This window comes from Dichotomopilus funicola (genome assembly GCF_033296635.1).
Source record: "Dichotomopilus funicola strain CBS 141.50 unplaced genomic scaffold C8A04scaffold_29, whole genome shotgun sequence".
In the NCBI taxonomy this organism is placed as follows: domain Eukaryota; kingdom Fungi; phylum Ascomycota; class Sordariomycetes; order Sordariales; family Chaetomiaceae; genus Dichotomopilus; species Dichotomopilus funicola.
The window spans coordinates 158,034-179,865 of NW_026944050.1; the positions used below are offsets into that span (position 1 = coordinate 158,034).

A 21,832-nucleotide genomic window follows, 5' to 3' on the forward strand; every position below is an offset into this window, starting at 1 on the left:
CAGACAGAGAGGGCAGTAAAAAATGTAATGACAAGACAAAGAAAAAAGAAGACTAGACGGGCAAAACGGTTGGCGGAGGAGCGGGAATATAATACCCTGTCGGAAACATTGGTAAAATGAGGTAGATTTTGAGAAGATTTGAGTGCACGAGTTATTTAAGGACATTAACTATCAAAGAATGTCGAGTTGATGGCTTGAATGAAAACAATGTTGACCCCTGGGTGCTGTTACAACTGTTGTTTTGCTGGCGTTGTTTCAACTGGCTGACCAGGATCACACAAGTTACCAGGGTCCCCTTTCCACTCCCCAAACCCAAACCTTTCTTTCATCTCACGTTATCTTCTCACCTTCTTAACACCATCCTGCAACCTCAATGCATCTCGAGTGAAGATGTATACATATATCATCGGGCTAATCCCCGTGCTACTTTTCTTTTACTCACCCATTGTCGAGCTGTTCTCTTCTCCGTCTCAAAGCCACAGCCCCCCTCCTCGTCAGTTCAACCCAGAGCTTCTCGCCCTAGAGGAGCCTTCCAATCACACATGCCCGACTGACACTTACCTTGTTCATGTTTTTTCTCGGGAGCCACTGGTTCTTTATGTCGAGAACTTCCTCTCAACTGATGAACGGGATCATTTGCTTGAAATAAGGTTTGTTCAACCGTCTTCTTCAAACTAGAACCAGTCAAATGAACCCAGACTTATCCCCCCAAAGCGAACCACTTTACAGCCCCTCTACGATAACCCACGACGGCGGCGGCACCACACACCACGACCGCTCCGTCCGCGATTCCGACGTCGCGCTCGTCCCGCGGACCTCTACTGTGCGGTGCATCGAGGATCGTGCACGTGCCCTCCAGGGATGGCGCGACGAGGTCTGGATTGAGCGCCTGCGGGTGCAGCGGTACGGTCCCGGCGGGCACTATGCTCACCATTTTGACTGGAACCCTGCGCGCAGTGGATGGGGGAGAGTGAGTAGCGCGATGGCGTGGGTTGGAAAAAGTGAAGAAGGGGATGGCGAGGGGTTGGTGGGGGGAGGGACGGAGTTTCCGTTGTTGAGGGCGGTGGAGAGTGGGAGTCGTTGGTGTCGGTTTGTGGAGTGTGCTGAGGCTAAGGAAGGGGATGGGCACACGGATGGTGATGGGGCCGGCGGCGCGGTAAAGGGGGTTGTGTTCAAGGTATTACCGGGCAATGCGGTGTATTGGGAGAACTTCAAGGCGGATGGGAGCAGAAGGGGGTTTGAGGAGACATGGCATGCTGGATTACCTGTCCAGAAGGGGGAGAAAGTAGGGCTGAACATTTGGAGTTGGGGCCGGATTGAGTAAGGGGGGAAAGTAAACATGGTTACCATATCCGGACAGTTGCTGCAAGGAGTGATGACTGTGTTGTGAACATTGTCGAGACGTCGACTGATCCCGGGACGCTTCTTTCCCGTCCGGATTGGCCCGGCGCGGCTTGGGCTATTTTCGTCGATGCAATCTCGAAACGTCATTCGGTGGAGGCACGGAGCGAGATCCCGTTGCGGGAGGAACGTAGATTCGGGACAAACCGTGGGGTTTGGCTTGAGTGGAAAGGGACTTTGACTTGTCGATGCAACTCGCATCCTGGCCATTCACAAAATTGCGCTGTGCAGCTGACGTACGCCAGCGGCCCAAGATCAGCTGGCACACCCAAGCTGCAACGCCATCTGCAGCATCCATGAGCCACGGAAGGGGATTTCTCGGGACTGAGAAAGCCGGTGCGGCGTCAAGGACGCCACAACGTGTCGACGTCGTGTAGCGATGACCACGAGAATGCACGGCTGTTTCGCAGTGCTTCGTAACTAGTTATTTGGGAATTGCGGAACGATCATTTCCAGGGGCAGCTGGGCACGGTATGAGTCACCTTGCGAGATGGTCAGCTTTCGATCCCTTTTTAATGAGATACTGAGAGACTTCCTCGACGACAGTACGGATCCGTAGGTTGTGTCCATATCGCCGTTTGCTCGACGTAATCTGGCATGGCGGTGCGACTTTTTCCTGAACAAGCTGATTCAGGCCGCAATGTCCTCCCTTCAATTTCAGGCGTTTTTTCAACGCGTTTGGGGGATGGAAGGCGCGCCTAATATGCTGGGTTCGGGTTGGGAAAGAAGTACCGGCCTAACAACCCCAGGGTCGGACGCCGGGCCAAAGACCGCCCGCCCAGTAAGTCCGAGATGGGGTCCGGTCAAATCCGGGATTTTAGTGGGACTCGGCCCTGGATCTTCGCTCAGTTTATCGTGGGATCGCAGGCAGTCATCACCCCTTTGGTGACGAATATGCTCGGTTCGGCAGCGCCCATCGAGAACGGCAGCGAAATAACACGGACCATCCTGAAGAGACGCTCTGCGAGTTGTTACAAGTATACATGGGGAGAAGCCCGGGGGCCGCATCAATTCTGAGCCCGAAGTTTCTCTTCGCCCCTCAGCTTGTCCCGTCCCCGGACTTGGCAAACACCGTACACCGCAAACGCCAGCCACAGCATGTCACCGTCGTCACCGGAAGATGGCCCTTCTGAACCCACCGCCACAGGCGCCAACAGCGCTGGAGCGGCTCACGAGCTGCTGGCCTGCGTGAGCTGCCGTTCGCGCAAGCTCAAATGTGAGAAATGAACTCCGTCCTCTGTCCTCTACTGCCCCAGCTCCGTTGAGGGGAGCCGCTATAGTTAAGCCCCACGTGCTTACTTAATATTGAATTTCCTAGGCGATCGCCAAAAGCCTATCTGCGCCCGGTGCGCGAAGGCTGGGAGCGAGTGTGTTTATCCAGAATCCAGGAGAAAACCTGCCTTCAAGCGGCGGAATGTGAGGGAACTCGAGGAACGGCTTGGTACGGCACCACCACTCTGTCCACCGTGACAACCCGCTTCTCGCCAGCTTCGTTGTGTATTGACCTACCCTCCCTGTTGTAGCCCAGGTAGAGGGCATGCTCCGGACTGTGGCCCAACCGCCCCATGTTACTGCCGCTTCGGCTCGGTCGGATGGCACGTGGACTGAGGACTCCTCCCCAAGTGCTTTCGGAGCCGAACCCTCACGGCCGGAAAAGCGCCATGGTAGCCCCCGCGAGAGAGCGATGCCGTGGAACCCAGCCCTGCCTCAGGCTGCGTCCTCTGGTCGAGTACACGCGCGCCCTACTGGCGAGCTTGTGGACTTGGGCCAGTTTGAAACCTTGCCTCCTTTTGAGATGATGGAGGACCTGTATGTGACACCAATGAGCCCCCCCCTTCAAGTATACCGCACCAGAGCCTCACGGTTACTGACGCCTTACTTAGTCACAATGTGTACTTTGCAACCCAGCGATATTTTCTGCCCATCATTCACCCAGGGAATTATCTACGCTCGTTTCACTCGGCTCCGCACATGCGTCCACCCATGTGCCTCCAATATGCCATCTGGACCGCGGCGTCAAACGGGCATCCCAAATACAATTCCTATCACGATGCTCTGTACCGCCGCGCCCGGCAATATCTGGAATCCGACGAGCTCAAGGTTTGCACATTATTCCCAGTTTCGGCTTGTTGCGTCCCTAACACGGTTTCTAGGGACAAGGCGAACATTTCATCACCGTTGGCCACGCACAGGCCTGGGTTCTCATCGCAGGCGACGAGGCCCGCAGCTTATTGTTCACCCGCGCCGGCATGAGCTCGGCCCGGGCTATCCGGCTGACCAACATGATGGGGCTTCACCGACTCGATAACGAGGAGGATGAGCTTCCTATGGCCCCAATGATCACCCCTCCCAAGAACTGGGGGGAGCTCGAGGAGCGCCGCCGTCTGTTTTGGGGTGGGTATTGCATCGATAGCTACGCCAGCATCAGCGCTGGGTGGCCAACCATGATTGACAGGGAACAGGTAAGTTTTCTATAGTGATGAGGGGGCGGATGGCGGCGCCATGTCGACTTACCTTCTAACTGACCAACCCCCCCTAGATCACTACTCACCTGCCTTCAAGCGAAGAAGCTTTTATCAGTGGCCAGGTGGAACAGGGGTGCACGCTACAAGAGAGCTTCCGAGGGGCCAACTACTCCGTCTTCGCCGGAAACGTGATTATCTGCCACATCTTCACCCGACTACTGAAGCACGCACACCGGCCCGTCCCGGATGACCACCCCGAAGACGTCGATTTTGGCCAATTCTGGACCCGCCACCGCGACCTTGACAACATGTTGTCCAGCGCCTTCATGTTCCTCCCCCAACGCTATCAGCTGCCCCAGGGCATGGCAGACCCAGTGGCCGTGCAGTACAACTTGAATCTACATGCTGCTGTCATCTGCCTACAGAACGCTTCCAAGGAGAAGGCTGATAAGTATAAACTGCCGGGGATAAGACAGTCAGCCCGGGTTCGATGCTTGACGGCCGCCCAGGAAATTGTCGACATTTTACGCGCGTCTTTTTTTACCAGGCCGCGGGAGGGGTTTAGGAACCCGCTCATGGCCCTTTCTATCTACTTTGCTGGATCAGTGTATATTGACCAAGCCAAAGACGATATTGAAGGGTTCAACAAGGAGAACCTCGAGTTTCTCCTTGAGTGCATGATCAATGCTGCGCACAACCATGCCATTACCAGGGCATACCTTCAGCAGCTCTTAGCCGACATCGAACGCAACGGCATCTCTGTTTCGGCAACACAGCCGCCCACTTCTAACAGGGATTTGGTTGAAAATGCCTACCACAGTATTCCGGTCATCGCTCAGTCGCGTCACACCAAGCCGCAGACGCCACTCCCCGGCCGCTTGCCTCTCGGAGCCGCTCAAGGTCCGGTATTCGATGCCACCGCCATGCCCTTCGATTCGGACTTGCTGTGTCCCGGGTCGATCGCTAGACTGGATGGCGACCCCGAAGCTCGCGCCAGTAAGCGCATGCGTACTGTGACTGGGATGCCCAGGCAACCTCCACACTTGGGCGTGCTCCCCTCTTCTTGGTCGGAACTACCAGCCGATACCGTCATGGACCCGGCACCTGATCTGTTCGAATACACCGACGGCTGGTCATACGCAACAAAATACATGATCAACCCCGTCACTACTCTCCCCAACATGATGCCCATCCCCCAAAACAATCGGGCGGCTATGCCACCAGCCCCAACCAACCCCACTCCGCACTTCAACTTCTCTATGGCTGGCCCGCCATCTGCTGCTGCTCCGTCTGACCTGTTCTCGGACCTTTCTCGACCAATCATACCGGCGTCCGTCGCATCAGGCTTTGGACTGGACACCTCCGGCGGAACAACGGGCATGTCCGTGGACATGAACATGAACCCAGATATCAACACTGCCATGAACACGATCATCGACCAACGCCAAACACAGCCCATGGATACAGACACCAACATGAACCCCACCGCTTCTGCCGCCGTCCCCGGCCCGGGAACCACCGCCCTTAGCCCCGACCTCGGTGACCTCGGCATTTTTGATCTCGATCAACACTGGTCTGTCGCCGAAACCTTCTACGCCATGTTGGACTTGACTGGAACTGAGCGTCTCAATGCTGCATCGCAACCGCAACAGGTACAGAGACAACAGGCCCAGGCACCTACCCAGGGACAAATGCGGGCGCAGCAAATGCAGAGCGGTGGGGATCTGAGCGCTTGGGCGGCCCTAGGTAATACCGGCGGCGGCGGCTCAGGTGCCAGTCAAGGGAAGAGAGACCGAGAAGGGGGGATGTGAAAGAAGAATCGGCTGAAAACAACAAGCCTGAAAATGGCTCGAGAAATGGCTTTGGGAGAATTAATATTTGGGGATTTCTTTTCACAGCAACGGGTCCTCTCGACACTCCACTACAACTACTTACTTACTAATGACTGAAACAGCCGCCGGCAATTTCTCTCCACTATTTTGTACGATATACTTTTGTTATACACAGCCACGAACGGGTTCTGCTCGGCCTAGCGAACGGATGTACACCACCCAAGAACGGAGAACAGAGGAGGCGGGAGACATTTGACAATATTGGAGGATATACCTTGGGGAATTTGTTAAGCATTTGCTGGATTGGGGGGTTGGGGGTTTTATATTTTCTTGCATTGGGACATGGTCAACGGACGGGGTTTCCAGGGTTGCTTTTGGGGTCTCAATTGGATCGGATCGGCGGACATGGCGTAGACGGAGGAGGGATGGGGCCTGAATTTACTTTGGGTGTTTGAATATGTGTATTATAAGCAGACCTAGACACTCCCCCCAAACCCCACCCTCCTTCATTGCTGTCGTTATCAAGCAAAAGATCACGATGGTGATGACGAATAGATCTTCTCTCACTATCTAATGTAATGTTTGTCCCGCGAGCAGCCCAGCCCAGACCCAAATACCAAAAAGGAAAAAAACCGCGGCATTGCTTTTGTTTCTCCCATCCGTAATTACCCATACAGCACCAAGCAGTCGCGTCTAATTCATGTATTTGTGTAGTTCATTCCTGGGGTTATTATTATCCGGACCAAAACATCGTGCCGTTGCGTGGGGATGTATGTCATGAGCGTTGCTGGCTCGCTGGCGGTGGAATCTAGGTTTCACACCAATTACGCCTTAGCCATCTCATCACTATTACGGAGTATTTGGTTTAGAAAGCAAAGACTTGGTCTTCCAGCTTGCTGACGGGGCGAGCCTTCTTGAAGCCGAGAGATTCGGTAGCCTTCTTAAGACCGCTGATCATGGGCGGCGGGCCACACAGCAGAATCTTGACATCATCGGCGGGCTTCGGGAGATATTTCTGTGGTACCAAATGGTCAACAGATGCGCATCGGGGTTTGGCGTTTTTTTCTTTTGCAACTTACCTGAACCATCTCAGCGGTGACGTAGCCAACACCGCCTTCCCAACCGGCAGGCGGCTTATCGAGAACGTAGTGTACGCGGATGCCCTTGTCTTGGCTGGTGAGGGCGTCGAGGTCTTCGCGCAGCAGGATGTCCTGCTCGGTGACGTTGGCAAAGATGAGGTCGACCTCGGTGCGATCGTTGGCGGACTCGCGGCCGCGGACGATGGCCTTGATGACCTGCAGCATGGGGGTGATGCCCGTGCCGCCAGCGATCATACCGAAGCGGCGAACCATGTTGGGGGTGTACACGAACGCGCCCTTGGGTCCCTTGACGCGAATTGTCTGACCGACCGCCAGCGAGGCCATGTGCCGCGAGATGTTGCCCTGCGGGTATGACTTGATCAGGAGGTCGAAGTGGCCCGGCTGGTGATCCCCGGAGATGGGCGTGTAGGAGCGGACAATTTCCTTCGTCGTCCCATCGGCCTGCGCGAGCGCTGCCCCGATGGAGATGTGCTGGCCGATCGGGAGGCCGAGGATGTCGGTCGGTGTGGGGAGGGCGAATCGATAACTAGTGCCAGACAAGCTTGGTCAGCAACGTGGTGGAGAATACTGGCGGCGTATCAACTCTAGGGGAGGGAGGAACGCATACATCGCGACGTTGTGCGAGATAATCGTCTTCTCCTTGAGCTCAAACTCTTGGAAAGCGTCAGGTTTGAGGACAGCTTTGGGGACTGCGTTGGGTTAGCGATTGATCAATTGGGTCCTTCCGAGCTTGAAAACACGACTGAAAACATACCGCTGTTGTAAAACTTGAGGGCGCTGAGGATAATGCCCACCAGCAATGCGTAGCCGGTCCATGCGGTCTTCACAATGGCGGTGCCGAAGACGAGCAGGCCTAGGGGGATGTAGATGCCATCGACATACTTGCGCGCCAGGAGAGGGTGTGCCATTTTTGTGGTTATTTGAGCACACGAGACGGTGGGTGCAAAATGTTTAGAAAGAGAGGAGAGGAATGGTCGGGCAAGAGAGGTCTTACTTAACACGGGGATAGAACCGCGAAGCCGGGGCCGGGGCTGCTCCCAAGTTATAAAAGGAGTCGAGAAACTTTATCGGCATGGGGAAACAACTTTGAGTGGGTCTAGCGGGCTTGTTGCTCACTTGTTCTTCATGTGTCGCGAGCTAGACCGGGGTTTGCTGCAGGACCAATACCATTTTGGCGGGCTTCTGGAGCCGTGGTTCAACAATTCGGCTCCCTGTCGGGTGGTCCATGCCCCTTGTCGGGCAGTTTCCCGGATCCATCATGCCCGTCGATCATGCCCGCATCACAGCTGGCACCTTTGGCAAAAGACTCAAGAAACCCGATTACTGGTACCTTCGTAAGGGCCGGTAGGGCCCTGGTGCGAAGAGCCCGATGATGTAAAGAACACATTTACGAAGTATGATCGGTTTTTTCTTTCTCTGCTCTGCCGAGCTGATGTAATGAAATGTCGATTATGGCCTTGCTCTACCACTCGGAGCTCTGCGCGGCGACCTCGGAGCGTCTGCATGCAACCTTGAATGACTTCTTGAAACTTTGACACTTGCAACCTCCCCACATCTGCACAACGTTGGAACCTGAGGAGAACACCGCGCCCAATTCACACCACAATCTCGAGAGCCGGTGAAAGACCTTCAAATGGGTGAAAACGTGGTAGAAGAGGCGCCATTCCCTCTCACGGATCTGGATAAACAGGTCCTGTCCCAAACGGACGAGGAGTACACGTATCATACCTGGGATGAGCTCTATTCTCTCATTCGTACGCCTAACTTGATTCATTATCTTCCGACCGATCGCATATTTCACAAACTAACATACCCACCAGAAAACAACCAGCTCTTCCTCCTCAAGAGGAAACCGTCCGACCTGCGGCGATACATGAAGTGGACAGCTGAAGTCAAGGCCGAATACGGCGGGATTACCAACTATCTCCTTGCCCACCGTTTGCCCAAGGCTTGGGGATCCCCACCATTCAAATGGGAATCCGAGACGCCGTTCGCAGAGCCAGCAGACTATCGTGTGCTGATCAACGACTGGCCGTACGGCTTCACGCCAGGCATCACCCATATTGTCGTGTGGTCCCGTACCCCGATCGCCACGGACGATACCGTCGGTGATTTGACTCCCGAGAGCAGGAAAACGGTGGGGGATTTTATCAAGCGTTATTTTGTTGATAGTCTTGGGCCCGGCGGTGAAGATAAGGTGATTTGGTTCAAGAACTGGGTGGCGCTCCAGAGTGTACGAACGGTGGACCATGTACACGTTTTTGTGAGAGACGTCGAACTGGCCGTGCTCAAGGAGTGGACGAAAGAGCTTGATTGCCACCGAACTTGACGGGTGACGATGGGCGTAGCTGAGGGGTGAGAGGGCTTATTTGATGTAGATTGCCAAGGCCTATGCTGCCCGTCGTTGCTTTCGGTTTCCGGGGGGAGCTGCGGCAGCATTCGGGTTGGCACCCATCTGAGCCATCTGTTTTGCGGCACCCATCATACCAAACGCTTTGTAGGCCCCGTAAGCAGGAACTACAGCCCACAAGAACCACGCCCAGTTGCCGAATAAAGCGACCAGAATGGTAGCGCCCCAAGTGACCCAGATGACATCGAACATGAAGTCGGTCAGGCCCGGAGCTGACAGGTCTTCCCCAGACGACTTCAGAGCTTTCGTATTGCCGTCATAGCTGGGGCGGCCGGTCCTTTCTAGAATGAACTGGCAGATGAAACTGGGTAGGGAGAGGATCGCCCAAAGCACCAGCGAGCGCGACCTGAAGATGAAGTGCAGGAGTAGGAAGAGGGCGTTGACGATGAGCGAACCAGTGTGGAGGTTGTTGAGGGCAGCCGAGTTCGACTTGGCCCGGTCCTTACGTGCTTTTTGTGCCATTTTGTTCCGGAAAGGTGTTTTGAAGTCGACTAGAGATGGGGTTGGAGTCGCGGCGATGTACCAAGCACAGATTTCAGCTCGTTGAGCTGAACACGCTGAGTATGTCCAGAACTGGAAACACAGTGGCATCGAGATTGGACCCACAGGTCCCTGACATACCCCTGCATCTTGAGCACCAGCCACTTTGAAAATATTACAAGACTCTGGCGTCAACTTTTCGGGCACCCTCGCACCTTACGGGTGAAGAACTCTGCCATCAAGTAAGGAATGAGGCTACGTCTTACAGAATATTACAACTTCTCTGTACATCATAGTTATTTTATAGATCCGCCCTCCACAACATTATCAGCTCTCCAAGGATGACATCACGAGCCTTCATCAGGGGAGCTTCATTTTGTGGCTAGTGAGCCCAGTGGGCCACCCCACATCAATTGGTTGCTCGGCAGGCTGCACCCGCCCCATCGTTCGCGGGTGCCCAATCAGCCGCGAGGTGCTGAAGCCCACCACAACAACGCAAAGGAGGTTGACGCCTTGACAGCTTCGCGGCCCATTCATGACAATCCACCACCCTCCCTTTGATTCGAAATCTAGGGACTGGCAATTGTCGACCGTGTACAATCGCGACTTCTTTTCTTTTCATTTTCTGGGTTGGGAAGTCATGCATCTGGAGCAAAGGAGAACTTGAGCACCAGCCTTGCGGGCCCGCATTGCTCGTTCATTGTTTTATTTTTCTCCTTTCGCTGACCCTGGCGTCACTTGCGTGAGCAGCCGTGCCGACCATTTCCAGGCTAGCAACTTGCCGACTTCTGAATTGGCAGCGACCCGTCCAAGCCGCCATCTCCATCCGATCGATACTGCGCGTGCAATTCCGGCCTTAACTTTTTGAATTTAATACCGTAGCTCCATCAGTGATTCCCCCCGATCTCCCAATCAACAACAACCCCTCGCTCGACTCGACTCATTCGCGGTGCGGCCAACCAAGCGACCCGAAAGTTCCACAGCTCGTTCCCGCCACCAGACAACCAACATCATCTTTTTCTTGCCCTCACCAGTACTGGTCTCGTCCATGTGGAACAAGCGCACGCAACTCCGGTCAACAACCTGTCTGAGCGACCCTATGGACGATCCTCGCCGGTAGAAACTGGAACTTCATCTCGCAGACCAATCCGGGTACAACCCCCCTCCTGCGAGATGGCGCCGACTAGCTCTGCGATTTCTGGCTTGCTCAAGCAGACCATTTATTACCACCTTGACAATATCTCATATCAAAACGCCCTCTTCTTCGCCGAAAGGCTGCACGCCCACGATCAGCGCTCTCCCGAGTCCGCGTACCTTCTCGCACTTTCTCACCTCCGTCTCGGCGATCTCCGTTCCGCGTACGAAATCAGCAAATCCTCAGGGTGTCGCGGGGCTCATCTCGGATGCTCCTTTGTGTTCGCGCAGTCATGCCTGGATCTGGACCGGTACAAGGACGGGATCGCAGCGCTAGAGAAGGCCCGACCCTTGTGGGCAACAAAGTGCAGCATCGGGAAACATACGACCTCCGGACGATCGCCATATCCTGACGCCGCTGCCGTTAACTGCCTCTTAGGCAAGTTGTACCGGGGCTACGATGATAAGAAGCGAGCCGTCTCTTGTTTCGAGGACGCGCTGAGGGCGAATCCCTTCATGTGGGATGCCTTCACTATTCTCTGCGACATGGGCGTTAATGTGATGGTACCAAACATCTTCAAACTTAATGACAACTTTTCTCGCAGTTTTGATCACGAACCAGATGCGACTAATCCCGACTCTGGTGGCGGCCCCGTGGATCCGCTGCAGCGTAAGACTGGTATTCAGGGCGCTGGGCACGACAGCGATCCGTTTGGGGGGCATCGGTCCACAGCATTCCAAGACGTTTCGAGTAATAACATGTTGTTTGTCGACCCGGGCGAGAACGACAACAGTTCGAGGCCGGTTGCCTCCCATTCGAGATTTGGATCGAACCGACATGGCACGGACAGCATGGAAACCCCGACCGGCTCTGTGCCTGTCCCGGAAGCACAGGCTCCTCGTGCAGCTTTCCCCTCCGAACCCCCGTTAGCCCCGTCTCGTCGAACACGCGGTGCTCAAGCAGCGGAGCCCGCCTTCCTCGACGCCCCGCCCAAGATGAGCTACCGCCTGGGGGCAAGGAAGCGGGAGAAGGCCCAGGATCCCATGGGGGACAACTCGACGGAGCCACCTGCACGAGGTGCTGCGTTATCCCAGGCCATCACGGAAAGGAAACGTACGGCTTCGGGACACCCCGTTCAGCCGCGCCCAAACAACAGTGAAGAACCGCGGAGGAGCGCCCGGTTAAATGTAGCTCCAAGGACGACATCGAGGGCCAACACCACTGTCAACGCAACAGGCGCGACTGCTACTCGAGAGTTGAAGAAGGCTAGGCCCCCAATTTCAAGGATTGGTCGCCCTGGCTCCAGCGGAGCCACCGTTGGTCGAGTCGTGAGCGGGAATCGAAAGCCACTGGAAGAGAACATTATGGATGTTGACGAAGTGCCAAGAGCCAAGGAATCGTCCGCTGCGCTGGCTTTACCTCCAAGACAAACCGAATCCGAGCAGATCAAAACTGAGGAGGGGTTGAGGTGGATCCTGGATTTCTTGAAAAAGATTGCTTCCGGATACCGACTTTCATCCCAGTTTCAATGCCAAGAAGCGTTGACTGCGTTCTCATCACTCCCTCGGGCCCACCAGGACACACCATGGGTGTTGGCCAGGATGGCGAAAGCCCATTACGAATTGGCCAATTATGCCGACGCCGAACGGTTCTTCAAGCGGCTGCGCATACTCGCCCCGACACGTCTGGAGGATATGGAGGTGTACTCCACGGTGCTCTGGCAACTCAGGAAGACGACGGATCTCTCATTCCTCGCACATGAGCTGATTGAGATGGATTGGGAATCGCCGCAAGCTTGGTGCGTGATGGGGAACGCGTTTTCCTTGGACAGCGATCACGAGCAGGCCTTACAATGTTTCAAGCGTGCCATTCATCTTGATCCTAAGTTCGCATATGCGTACACTTTGCAAGGGCACGAGCACGTTGAGAATGAGGAGTATGACAAAGCGCTTGTGTCATATCGGCGTTCGATCGCAGCGGACAAGCGACATTACAACGCCTACTACGGCATCGGCAAGGTTTACGAGAAGTTAGGGAGTTACGACAAGGCCTTGAGCCACTACCACGCGGCACTGGTGATTCACCCGACACACGCTGTACTGATCTGTTGCTTAGGCACGGTGCTGCACAGGCAAAAACAGATTGTCCAGGCGCTGCCATATTTCGTCAAGGCGGTCGAGCTGGCCCCTCGGGCGCCCGAGATGCGGAGCAAGAAGGCCGGCGCATTGCTAGCCACGGGGCAGCTGGAAGAGGCGAAGCGGGAACTGATGATTTTGAGGGATGTGGCACCGAATAATGCCCAGGTCCACTTCCTGCTGGCCAAACTTGCGAAGACTCTCGGGGATAAGAGGACAGCAGTGCGGCATTTCACTATTGCCCTGAGCCTGGACCCTAAGGTATGCTTTCCCTCTACCTTTATAATAACCTTTCATGTACTAATGCGCGAGACAGGCCAGCGGCGAGATTAAAAACGAGATTGGGGGGCTCGAGGAGGATGAGGGTTTAGACGATTCTATGATGCAGTGACAAGGATCAGCCAAACGCGTGAACCTAATTCTGCGATACCCCACGACGTCCGACGAACAAGCATCACGACTGGAGTAAGCATCAGGTTGTTTTTCCGGTGGCGCCGTGATTTAAAGCTTCTTTCTTTCCTCTCGGTTCCCTTCGGCGGTGGCAATACCCTTTTTTCGGGCGGCAATTTAGTTTCTTCTCTCACGACACGGGCGGGCAGCAGCATTCCGTAGTATGCATGGCAAGGGCGTTCTTGGGACAGCATTTGAAGTATGCTTTGCGTTTTCTTCGTGGGTTGCAACCGTTGGGTGGAACCTAGAACGGCACTAGTGGAAGGTACCTGCCTACCTAGTTGTATGTATGAGTATCCGAGCATCACATTGGCCGGCATGTATATGTGGTAGGGAAGGCGTCAGTTGGCGTCGTCACGGTGGAATCATAACCGGGAGCTCATAGCAGTCTGAGCAAGGACTCGATACCCAGGACGGGCGGTGCAAAATCAATAACATATGAGATAGCTTTGAACAGAGCCAGACCCAACCGTGCCAACCTATTCTAAGAATTCTTGATCCCACGTGGCTCATGCGGTGGTATGTCCAGGAACGGCATTTTAAAAGAAAGGGACAGGAAGACCCCGGGTTTGAGGTAGCATGCTAAAAATCAGGCAAACAACTGATTTGGCAAGAGGTCGGTTTGCCTGACGCGTGTAGAGGAGAACAAGTTGAGACGGCGCGCCCCGATGCGAGCCGGGAACTCTTGCAGCCGGGCAGCCAATCAAAACGCAGTTCCGGGAGGCGCGCTGAGCCGCTTGGCATCGGGCGCTTTGACCACAGTTTTTGCGGGGCGCGTTTTTTCAAAGCCGTTTAGCAGGACCAAAAGTGAAGGCCAAACCCAGCCCATTTGCCGCGGTTTTGACAGCCCATTTTCGGAGTTCCAAAACATGCATTCAAACAACGCTTTTTGAACAGGGAAAGCACCAACACAAAAATTCCACATCCGAAACGGGACTAGTGGCCACCCTCCCAAATCAGCTGCGCTTTCTGATTCTGCCACCCGCCCCCCAACCTATTTAAGCCTCGTCTCCTCATACCTGGCTTTTCCCAAAACCCCTCTCATTTTGTCAATTGCGTGTGTTTGGTCAATCATCAACGGCATCAACTTTTCCATCGATTTATCGGCCCAGTCCATTCAATAAACATAACTTCAACTTCCCAATACATCCATCAAGATGACTGGACGTAAGTTGCATTTTTTTTTTTGACTCCCTGCATCATCGTCGGCGTTGCAGATGAGGTTGTTGGTCGCGATGCCGGGAGTGTTGGTGGGGCTCCACGCGTCCCACATGCACGCGTCTGGGCTCAACACCAAAACAACTATCGCACACCACGCTTCACATGATGTTGTGGTTTCAACACCCATTTTTTCTTTCATAGGTTGACAGCACACTAACATCTCTCCCTTTTTAGGCGGCAAGGGCGGTAAGGGTCTCGGCAAGGGTGGTGCCAAGCGCCATCGCAAGATTCTTCGCGACAACATTCAGGGTATCACCAAGCCCGCTATCCGCCGTCTGGCTCGCCGTGGCGGTGTCAAGCGTATCTCAGCCAGTATGTTCTCTCTGCTTCCTTTGTCGCGCTCAGAACAGTGTTGCTAACAATGCTGCTTTGTAGTGATTTACGAGGAGACCCGTGGTGTTCTCAAGTCCTTCCTCGAGGGTGTCATCCGTGACGCCGTCACCTACACCGAGCACGCCAAGCGCAAGACCGTGACCTCGCTCGATGTTGTCTACGCCCTCAAGCGCCAGGGCCGCACCCTTTACGGTTTCGGTGGTTAAGCAGCTCGTGGAGCTGGCTTGTAGAGGTGGGGGTTTGGTTACGCTCTCACCAAAGGGCGGACCAATGGAGTCTGGGATGATAATGGCATCGTGGGATACATTTTGCTCCGCGTATTTTTCTACTGGCGTTGGGAACGGTGGGAGGCTAGGCACAACTGTGATACGGTCGATGACATGACCACGGCGTCTTTGGGAGGGTGGTTACCCCATGACAATACATTGATTTGATCAAGTTATACCCCGTGCCCTGTGTCTTATTTCCTCATGATCCTCTCGATGTCGTTCGCCATGATGAAAACAAAAGAAAAACGCGCTCTAATTTCGAATGCTGGAGTAAAATTGGTTTGCATTTTACAAATATTTTCGCCCTGCTGCCGCTACTCTTTGTCGGAACACCGGGCTCCGAATCCCCATGTTCACCTTGTAGAAGGGACTCATGATCGCCTTGACGTAGTTTTCGTACACCTCGCCAAAGAAGTTCTTGATGGCCTCTTCTGTTTGTGGGCTTGTGGGGTTAGCGCCGACGGCTGTGGAATTGCGTGATGGGTTTGCCACGGGTGTCACGCCAGAAACACCGGCTGTCGCCGCCGCAGCTGCTGCTGCTGTCGCGGTGGGCTGGTGCAAGAGTAGAAACTTGACGTTCCCCGCGGTCATGAAACAGGATATGTAGTTGGTGAAGAACTTGTCGATCACTTTCAAGTATCTAGTTGCAGGAGTCAGTCAAGATACGAGAGCCAAGTTGTCGCCTGGTTGATGTTGAAGGACAGGGCGCTCAGAAGGAGAGAGGTTGAGTGCCAATGGGGGAACGACGGAGAAATGGCACGCACAACTGTCCGTTCGTCCACTGCACCTCTTCGACGATGTCTAAGCTGCTGTGCAGCACAAACTGGTTGAGGTGGTGCGCATCGTCCGGGAAACGGGCTTGTCCGTCGCCTCCCTGCTTGCTCGTGCCAAACTCGTACTCGAAGAGTGGATTATCTTGGGTGCCGATGATGGCGAAGTAGTAGCTCATGTTTGCTGCAACTTGCGGCTTGGGCCGCTGGTCGGAGAGGGTGAAATCGGGGTAAGCGTATGGACAGGTGGATTATGGGAAACCAGTTTACTTCGGCCCTGAAATCAGTATTATCGGCCAATCATTCAGACGTGGTGGTGTATCAAGTGTCGTGTGCGGTGTGGTGGCGTGGTGATGCTGTTGAACTCATCGTGGTGGAGGAGAGGCTCACCCTAGCACTCAAGCAGCCACCTCTTGCAGCTTGAATGCACGAAGGGTTGCAGCGATGTCCAGGCTTGGGCTCCCGCGGCCAGCGGGGCGTATTCTCCACCATTGCTCCAAAGGCACCGGTTCTGATTGGCTTGGCGCTTGCGACGAGGAGCCGCATTTTTTCTAACAGCAGCCCGGTAAAGCCAAAGGAAACGGCCCCTCCACGTCGTCGGCTTGTCCCGCCCGACCTTCAATCCTCCCGAACAACAACTGTTGCAGGCCGATAAACATGTTCGGGCCCTTCAGAATTACGAGCTCCCTTAGCGGGGGTCTTCTATGGTACGCCTCCTCCCGGCTCGCGGAATGCGAGAAGGTCCACCGATCCCAAATCAACGCCTTCGCGACACTAACGGACGGACAGGAAGATACCTTGGCGCCTCTCCCCGACACAGAAGTTCCGGCAACGGAAACGGTTACGAGCTGTCGACCAGGTTGTTGAGACGTTGAGCAAGGCGCTAGCAAAAAAGGGCGAGACGCTCGCCTCGTTGGAGCGGTGGAAGTCCGAGATGCCGACCGAGGCACAGATGCAGCCACGCGACAAGTACACGATGTTCGACCGGAAAGAGAAGAGATACCGCAAGGGAATTCACAGTATGTTGTTCATGTTCATTCAGTACAGGACGGGGGGGTTACCCGGTGTCCTCCTTGGAACTAACGTGAGATGTAGAACTTCCCAAGTGGACCCGTGTATCCCAAAGAGTCAACCCGCCAGGTTACTAGACGAGAAAATCGACAGGCCTGGGAATGTATATTGTTATCCTATTGGAATTGGGATGTATGGCGTTATGGCGGTACCATTTTTGATGTCAACGATGTGGAACTAGGGTTGTAGATGGACCAGAGGCAGTAATGAACAAACTGTCAAAAGGACGCCATTGTGATTCCCTAGGGTATTGCCTGCCTGTCCCCAAATCCCGCGCCACGCTCCACGTCCTCGCATTCCAGATTATCAATCCTATCTTAAACGCCCGTGATCATCATCGTAGTTATTCGCCTCACGGTCTCTCCGAGACGGTTGAATGGCTCTGCCGAGGCCACCACGTCCCTCATCATAGTCCTCGCGATACTCATCGCGCACCTGCCCCCCAGATTTGCCACGGCCATATTGCCGACCCTCGGTGAAGCCTGGGTCCAGGTCTGTTCGAATTACGCGCTCGTCCAACTTCGTCCCGCCGATGTACTTCATACAGTCGAGTGCGTCTTGATGGGTGTAGTACTCGACGAAGCAAAAACCGCATGGTGTTTTTGTGAAGCGGTCAAGGCCCATGACCAACCGTTTGATCTCGCCACACTTCGAAAATAGCTCGTATACCTGCTCTTCGGTGGTGTAGAAAGACCTGTGAGGGTACGCTTTGGATCAGCCACGCCGCTTTCTCCATCCATCGAGTCGGCAAAGCCGCTTACAGGTTGCCAACGTAAATGGTAGCCGCATCTTTCAAGGGGTCCTCCTCGGGTTGGTCGTTCTGCATGTTAGTATCGTCGTCTCCATCGCGCTGATCCTTGTTGTCGAATCGTCTTCGTTTGTTCTGCGACGTTGAAAAGTCCACTTGTTAGACATTGGCGACATCACTGTCTGTGGTAAAGAATCGGGCAACTCACTCGGTTATTGAAATAGGCGCTCGGTTGGTCGAGCCGTTCGACCGTTGCTCGTGGGCCCCGCATGCTGTATGTACTTGTTTTGGATGACGGATCGCCTTCATACACAATCAAAAAGATGGTTGAAGGTGAAGCACCACCTCTTGATGAATGTAAAAGCGGGTCCTGCTTGACGCGACGATGGCAGATTGACAGGGGTCTGACCTGCCTGCCGAGAAAAGCTGCAGTGCCTTTTGTGCTCCAGCCAAACGGACGCGCTGGGCGCCGCGACCAAAAGAGCTTCTTCCCCAACCTCCGCCAAACTTGCGCATCTGCAACTGCCACCAAGCGACCCCCCGTTTTTGCTAGGTATTGTCCGCCGCCTCGCATCGCGTTTCACTTTTCGACGTTTGATCAAACTTGGGAATAGATTCCCCCGTCTCCCCCCACGAAAAACTGCATTTCTCGTTTGCAGATGCCGAAGATCAAGAGCTTTGCGCCGAGCTGGCTCAATGAGCCATCTCCCGCTCATAAGCTCTTCGAGCAGCCGATTGACGATGGGAGGGGTTCTGCGGGGCCTCCGTATGGCACGAGGAAACCGAAGCCCGGGCCAAGGCGAACCATAGCGCGTCGGGGCACTGAGGTGTTTGTGGCAGTCGGGAAGCAAATACGATGGGGCGATCTTGCCTACCTCAAGGAATCGTGGGAGACAAAGCCCGGGCACTCCAACTTGGTAACCCGTATCAAGAGAGAGGGGTCTGACGGCTCTTTTGAAGCCGAGGATGGTTCTGGAATTGACGGTTCCCGTGTGAGTGCAGCACGACCAACAATGAGTTTTGGGCCGTGGACTAACAACATGGGACATTCAGATCATTAAGACACCGGTGGCCGACGATATCCGCCAGCTGGTAATTTCGCCGAATCAAGATCTCCTCGCCGTTTTGACCTCTCACACCATACACATCTGCCTTCTACCTGACTCCTCGCATCTTTATGCCCGGGATGCTACGCCATTCAAGCCCAAGTTCTGGACCCTTGGACCGACGACACATGTTACCTCACGTCCGGCAGTCGTCTCTGCGCTATGGCATCCTCTGGGCGTGAACGGAACGGCGCTTGTCACGGTTACGGAAGACGCGGTCGTGCGCATCTGGGAATTGTCAACGGCCGATCGTTGGACCTTTGATTCAGCCACCCTCGCCATTGATCTGAAGCGGCTGGCGGATGGCACATCTTTGGACCAGGATTTTGGGGTTTCGGTGTCGGCCACCAACAAGGGATTCTCGCCTGATGCGTTCGACATGGAAGTTGCGGCCGCGTGCTTCCCTGCTAGAGCCTCCGGCGGCTGGTCACCGATGACCTTGTGGGTCGCTATGGCAGGCGGCGATGTGTACTCGCTTTGCCCGCTGCTGCCACAGCGTTGGGCACCGCCCCCTACCTTGATTCCCTCTCTCTCGGTTTCTATCGTGGCTGGGGTTGCAGCGACGGAGGATGACCCCGAAGCTTCTGCCGATACCCGCTTGTTGGCCCAGCAGCAGCTAGACTGGATGTCCGATTTGGATAATCAGGAGCCCAAGATTTTGGAGGGTGGCCTTGGCGAACCTCCGGTAGAGGTTTATACCCGTCCAACAAGGCCTGGCATCGTCCCAAGACTCCAAGGCCCGTTCGAGTTTGACTTGAATCCAGAAGACGAACAAGACGATGAGGTGGAACTCAAGGACATTTACGTCATTGGGGAGAAGGCTCGTCTCAATGATTTGATGATGGGTGAAGAGGAAGAACTGGAGGTGGACGAAGAGGAAGGCAGTGGATTGTCACTAACGGTCGTTTGTCTTCTCTCTACGAGTGGTCAAGTCAAGATCTGTCTGGATGTGAACGGAGTCGAGGCCCAATGGCTTCCTCCCAAGCAAAAGAATAGGTCCAGGGCGTTCACTGCGCCTCCCAACACCCCCTCCCTATTGACATTCCAGACCTTTGACACGCTCAAGCCAGTCGAGGTTTTGCCGGATAGTTGGCCCATGTTCAGTGAGGACACCGCCTCTCGCTATTCTTTTTACGTCACACACCCCGCAGGCATTACTTCTGTTTCGCTGGCCCCGTGGGTGTTCCGGCTTGAGAGCGAGCTTCAGGGAGACGGAGAGGCCGGGGCGGATTTCCGTCTTGACCTGCTTGTCCGAGGACAAGGCTCGGAGCGGGAGCGCATCTACACACAACCTCGTGGACAGAATTCACTCGCAGCAGCAACGGTTATCCAGGACCCGGACCTCGGCCACTTTGTTTTGTCCGCTACCCACCAAGACCCGGTCGTGCTTTTCTTCGAGACACCCATACGTGAAGTTGCCCCCAGGGAATCCCCAGAGGCAGTCTTTGAGCGCGTCGAGCTTCCGCAGCTAGACCTCGGATGGGAGCCACGACCGCTTTTCCATGCTTCTGAAGCGTTGGATCAGAAGAGCATGATGCCCACGTGGATTGATCACTTGAAGACAGGCAGAAGACGTCCGCTGTTCCACCAGGAAGTGCGACTCTCAATGGCGACACTCGAAGTCTTTACTGAAGGCCACAAGGTTCTCGCTAGCGAGGTGGATAACATCAATAGTGCGGTTGCGCAACTGTTCAGGAGGTGCCAGACGCTCCAGGAGGAACTCAGGCAGCAGATTGAAAAGGCGAATGAGGGGAAGAAGCAGGTCGACGTAATTACTGGTGAGGACTCGGGTGATGAGTCACCAGTTTCACAAGATAACATCACGCGCAACCGCCTTCGCCAAGCTCGGGAACGACAAGAAGAGCTCGCGAGTAGGATGGAAAAGCTTAAGCGACAGTTGGGCAGGGCGACGAGCCGGGAACTGAGCGAGAAAGAAAAGGCGTGGGCCGATGAGGTACGGGCGCTAGGGAGCAGCATTCTCGGCCCCGAGGCAGGCCAAACATCGTCACCGGCTTCGTTGTCGCCTTCTAAGGCTCAGCAGCCCTGGAAACGGTTCGAGGAGATCAAGGCGCTCCGGGATGCCCTGACGGCACAGGCGGAACAGCTGCAGCGGGCCCGCGACGGCCCCACGGACGACGCATCACCCTCTCCAGTGCCTGGCCTGAGGATCCCGACCGAGGTACGCAGGCAAAAGATGGCCCAGGTCATCGGCCTCTTAGATCGTGAAACTGCTCTTGTGGATGCCGTGAAGGCCCGCATTGAACGACTCAGTATTGGCTAGGCGGACGAAATTTCGCGGCGGATCGACAGGTGGGAAACAGGTCGACTGGACTCAACGAGAGGAGCACAAGAAAGAGGGCGGTCAGACCGGGCCAGGCCCACCCACACAAACAGTCAGGCAGGACAGGAAGCAGCAAGCCAACCATTTAGTTAGCCAGTCCGTCCGACCATTGTTTTCCCGCTGTCGGTGAGGAGGACCAAACGGATAATTCTATTGTACTCACAGCCCCGGATGGGACCCCGGCTCCCTCCCCTCATGCGCCCTTGTGTGTTTGTTGCTGTTTTGCCTCTCCCGTTATATCTGGATCTTGTTGACTCGGACGGCCGCCTTAACAATGACGGGACCCTGCTGTGATGTCTGCCTATGGCCTGTGCCTGCTGACGCTACTGAGCGCTGCCCGTTTGCTTACCCCGTCGGTAGGCCGCGGAGGCCAATCATCGTGAGATGGACTGGGGGGGGGGTCGGATGGCGCTTGGGTTCTAAGTGGATGGAAAAGAGAATGGTGACCCACGTTGGGAGAGAAATTGAACGGTACGACCTGTTGACCCAAAGGAAGAGGGCACCAGTTAGGGTGGGATAAATTTTCTGTAGTTGTCGACGAGAGGACCGGTGTATGCTTGGGGGG

General features: G+C 55.0%; 11 protein-coding genes across 11 annotated transcripts; 7 read left to right on the forward strand and 4 right to left on the reverse strand.

Moving 5' to 3' along the window:
* Positions 1 to 390: 390 nt before the first annotated feature.
* C8A04DRAFT_37083 (uncharacterized protein) lies at positions 391 to 1,324 on the forward strand (the record flags this gene model as incomplete). The annotated part of the gene is made up of 2 exons (XM_062783762.1): positions 391 to 650; positions 715 to 1,324. The coding sequence occupies 2 exons, from the start codon at positions 391 to 393 to the stop codon at positions 1,322 to 1,324; spliced, it is 870 nt and encodes a 289-aa protein (XP_062637222.1).
* Positions 1,325 to 2,938: 1,614 nt separating this feature from the next.
* Positions 2,939 to 5,677, forward strand: C8A04DRAFT_12022 (uncharacterized protein; the record flags this gene model as incomplete). Its single annotated transcript, XM_062777187.1, has 4 exons — positions 2,939 to 3,210; positions 3,285 to 3,501; positions 3,555 to 3,863; positions 3,941 to 5,677. 4 exons carry the CDS (start codon positions 2,939 to 2,941, stop codon positions 5,675 to 5,677), a joined length of 2,535 nt encoding a protein of 844 aa, XP_062637223.1.
* An 886-nt stretch (positions 5,678 to 6,563) lies between these two features.
* C8A04DRAFT_11948 (NADH-cytochrome b5 reductase 1) lies at positions 6,564 to 7,706 on the reverse strand (the record flags this gene model as incomplete). The annotated part of the gene is made up of 4 exons (XM_062777158.1): positions 6,564 to 6,713; positions 6,778 to 7,324; positions 7,406 to 7,487; positions 7,553 to 7,706. 4 exons carry the CDS (start codon positions 7,704 to 7,706, stop codon positions 6,564 to 6,566), a joined length of 933 nt encoding a protein of 310 aa, XP_062637224.1.
* A 725-nt stretch (positions 7,707 to 8,431) lies between these two features.
* Positions 8,432 to 9,127, forward strand: C8A04DRAFT_28422 (uncharacterized protein; the record flags this gene model as incomplete). The annotated part of the gene is made up of 2 exons (XM_062780637.1): positions 8,432 to 8,552; positions 8,619 to 9,127. 2 exons carry the CDS (start codon positions 8,432 to 8,434, stop codon positions 9,125 to 9,127), a joined length of 630 nt encoding a protein of 209 aa, XP_062637225.1.
* Positions 9,128 to 9,187: 60 nt separating this feature from the next.
* Positions 9,188 to 9,670, reverse strand: C8A04DRAFT_37087 (uncharacterized protein; the record flags this gene model as incomplete). The annotated part of the gene is made up of 1 exon (XM_062783763.1): positions 9,188 to 9,670. One exon carries the CDS (start codon positions 9,668 to 9,670, stop codon positions 9,188 to 9,190), a length of 483 nt encoding a protein of 160 aa, XP_062637226.1.
* Positions 9,671 to 10,861: 1,191 nt separating this feature from the next.
* Positions 10,862 to 13,349, forward strand: C8A04DRAFT_37088 (uncharacterized protein; the record flags this gene model as incomplete). Its single annotated transcript, XM_062783764.1, has 2 exons — positions 10,862 to 13,180; positions 13,275 to 13,349. The coding sequence occupies 2 exons, from the start codon at positions 10,862 to 10,864 to the stop codon at positions 13,347 to 13,349; spliced, it is 2,394 nt and encodes a 797-aa protein (XP_062637227.1).
* Positions 13,350 to 14,565: 1,216 nt separating this feature from the next.
* C8A04DRAFT_28425 (histone-fold-containing protein) lies at positions 14,566 to 15,168 on the forward strand (the record flags this gene model as incomplete). Its single annotated transcript, XM_062780638.1, has 3 exons — positions 14,566 to 14,575; positions 14,804 to 14,941; positions 15,005 to 15,168. 3 exons carry the CDS (start codon positions 14,566 to 14,568, stop codon positions 15,166 to 15,168), a joined length of 312 nt encoding a protein of 103 aa, XP_062637228.1.
* Positions 15,169 to 15,519: 351 nt separating this feature from the next.
* Positions 15,520 to 16,180, reverse strand: C8A04DRAFT_37090 (Sedlin; the record flags this gene model as incomplete). The annotated part of the gene is made up of 2 exons (XM_062783765.1): positions 15,520 to 15,871; positions 15,996 to 16,180. 2 exons carry the CDS (start codon positions 16,178 to 16,180, stop codon positions 15,520 to 15,522), a joined length of 537 nt encoding a protein of 178 aa, XP_062637229.1.
* A 478-nt stretch (positions 16,181 to 16,658) lies between these two features.
* C8A04DRAFT_12021 (mitochondrial ribosomal protein L31-domain-containing protein) lies at positions 16,659 to 17,149 on the forward strand (the record flags this gene model as incomplete). Its single annotated transcript, XM_062777186.1, has 3 exons — positions 16,659 to 16,708; positions 16,791 to 17,020; positions 17,097 to 17,149. 3 exons carry the CDS (start codon positions 16,659 to 16,661, stop codon positions 17,147 to 17,149), a joined length of 333 nt encoding a protein of 110 aa, XP_062637230.1.
* Positions 17,150 to 17,384: 235 nt separating this feature from the next.
* C8A04DRAFT_28428 (uncharacterized protein) lies at positions 17,385 to 18,091 on the reverse strand (the record flags this gene model as incomplete). Its single annotated transcript, XM_062780639.1, has 3 exons — positions 17,385 to 17,766; positions 17,834 to 17,955; positions 18,029 to 18,091. The coding sequence occupies 3 exons, from the start codon at positions 18,089 to 18,091 to the stop codon at positions 17,385 to 17,387; spliced, it is 567 nt and encodes a 188-aa protein (XP_062637231.1).
* A 388-nt stretch (positions 18,092 to 18,479) lies between these two features.
* C8A04DRAFT_11965 (uncharacterized protein) lies at positions 18,480 to 21,207 on the forward strand (the record flags this gene model as incomplete). The annotated part of the gene is made up of 2 exons (XM_062777167.1): positions 18,480 to 18,810; positions 18,839 to 21,207. 2 exons carry the CDS (start codon positions 18,480 to 18,482, stop codon positions 21,205 to 21,207), a joined length of 2,700 nt encoding a protein of 899 aa, XP_062637232.1.
* Positions 21,208 to 21,832: the final 625 nt, after the last annotated feature.